This window comes from Fulmarus glacialis, unplaced genomic scaffold, assembly GCF_000690835.1.
Source record: "Fulmarus glacialis isolate BGI_N327 unplaced genomic scaffold, ASM69083v1 scaffold23980, whole genome shotgun sequence".
In the NCBI taxonomy this organism is placed as follows: Eukaryota; Metazoa; Chordata; class Aves; order Procellariiformes; family Procellariidae; genus Fulmarus; species Fulmarus glacialis.
The window spans coordinates 1,652-3,557 of NW_009189934.1; the positions used below are offsets into that span (position 1 = coordinate 1,652).

Consider the following 1,906-nt stretch of genomic DNA (forward strand, 5'->3'; position numbering starts at 1 on the left):
ACCAACCAACCGTGATACGTAATGAGCTCTGATGGAGTTTTATCACTGTGAGCTGCATTTGTGAAGGAAGCATGGTACTGTTGTGGTGGAAGCAACCACAGGTGTTTGGAGACTCTTTATGGAGCATAGGGTGTGAACACGTTGGTTTTACTGGCCATCGTGGTTCTGAGATAGCTGTGTTAAAGCTTGATACCTTCTTGTGGCTTCTACAGAGGGGAACCAGAAAATTTTGCTATATATTGCTAGTAAAGGATATGTTGAAAGAATAATGTCCTTATGGGAAAGAAAATACCCCAGGAAGTTGGTGATGGGGAAATTCCAAAATTTGATGGAGTGGGTTACGACAAAGACTTGGTCGAAGCTCTTGAAAGGGACATTGTATCAAGGAACCCAAGCATTCATTGGTATGAGGATTTTCTCAATTCAAGTGTTTTTGCTAGTGAGGAGAAGGAGAGATACTATCCTCCTTCTACTTCTTAAAACAGGGAGCCATCATAATCTTCTACAGATAAGCAAAACAAGGTCTTTTGGTTTTAACAGTTTATTAATTTGAGTACAGTTAGCTTTTGTTGCTAACTGATATTATGTGCAGTATATCCATTACAGGTACTGCTGAAATGAAAGCACACTCCAGAGAACTTTAAAGATACTGCTTTGGTGTTCACCTTGTCCAAACCAATTTTTAAATTAAGCAGCTCTGGGTAACTTGAGTTGAAAATCATTTTTTCCCTACCTTCCAAAAGTGGATTCAGTTTTAGGTCACAGGATTATAGGAGTGCTCACATGAGGCGTATTCTGGCATTCTAGAAGAGATGGTACTAAGTGAAAAGCTTTTCTATTTTTCTTGTATAAAAATAGAAGAAATATTGTTGTACGGGAATCTTAAACAAGTTTCTTCATCTTGCACAGGGATGACATAGCAGATTTGGAAGAAGCCAAGAAATTATTAAGAGAAGCTGTCGTTCTTCCAATGTGGATGCCTGATTTTTTCAAAGGGATCAGAAGACCTTGGAAGGTGGGAATTTATTTGGTGTTTTAGTAAATGGCAAGCTGTGGTTATGTATGTCTGCTGTTGTAATGTGTGTGGATGCCTGTAGCAGAAGGCTAAAAAGGCAAATGGGAGAGGTCAAGAATTTGTTCATGAAATCCTCTCGTAATGATTCATGTAAAATCACTGAAAGAAATAGCTGGAAGTGTATGCGGGGGTTTACAGTAAATCAGAATTCTTTTGTATTTACTCAGTCATAGCTTGTTGACATTATACTACTTTCTATATGTCAGCCTGTACATGTGAGCAAGCATATAGGGTATATTGACAGAAGCAGAAATGCTTAATAGACAGCTCTGTTTGGGATTATGGTGGCCACTCTTCAACATTTCACGGAGGAAAGCAGTCCTTGAATTGTTTTATTCTGCATGTGCCAACTGTCTCTCACTCAGACTGCAAACTGCAGACTGGATGGTGCAAGGAAGCAAGGAAAGAGGGGGCTAATCTTGAGTGATGATTTAGTTTTGCAGTTACACTTGCAGCTGGGCATAGTTACTGCAGGAGTGGGAGAAATTCAAAGTGGGAGAATGAGCTGCAAGTGGGGCAACAGGAAGGGTATAGGACTGAGCTGGCTTGGCTGATGGACCAGAGGTGATCCCAATCTGGGCCTTGCTTAGAGCTAAAAAGGAAGAGGAGAGAGAAGGTTGCTTAGCATTTCTGTAAACAGAAAATAAAATTATCTTGCTTTTGTTGTGGGATGGATTGACACTCGTTTTGGGAATAACTAGTTGCAACACAAGGGCTTTCTGGTTACTGAGAACGATTACTGGGGAAAAAAGACTGTTGAAAATTGTCTGTTATTCTGAGCCTGCAAGGCAATGGCATGTGTAGGGAATGCTGTGTACGTGAATAGTTTCT

General features: G+C 40.2%; 1 protein-coding gene across 1 annotated transcript in view; it reads left to right on the forward strand.

Moving 5' to 3' along the window:
• Positions 1 to 276: 276 nt before the first annotated feature.
• Positions 277 to 1,906, forward strand: part of KATNAL1 (katanin p60 subunit A-like 1) — a 12,067-nt gene continuing 10,437 nt past the window's right edge. Inside the window, exons 1-2 of the mRNA XM_009584009.1 lie at positions 277 to 404; positions 910 to 1,015. Of these exons, the coding sequence (XP_009582304.1) occupies positions 277 to 404; positions 910 to 1,015 (234 nt within the window). The remainder of the gene's footprint in view (positions 405 to 909; positions 1,016 to 1,906) is intronic.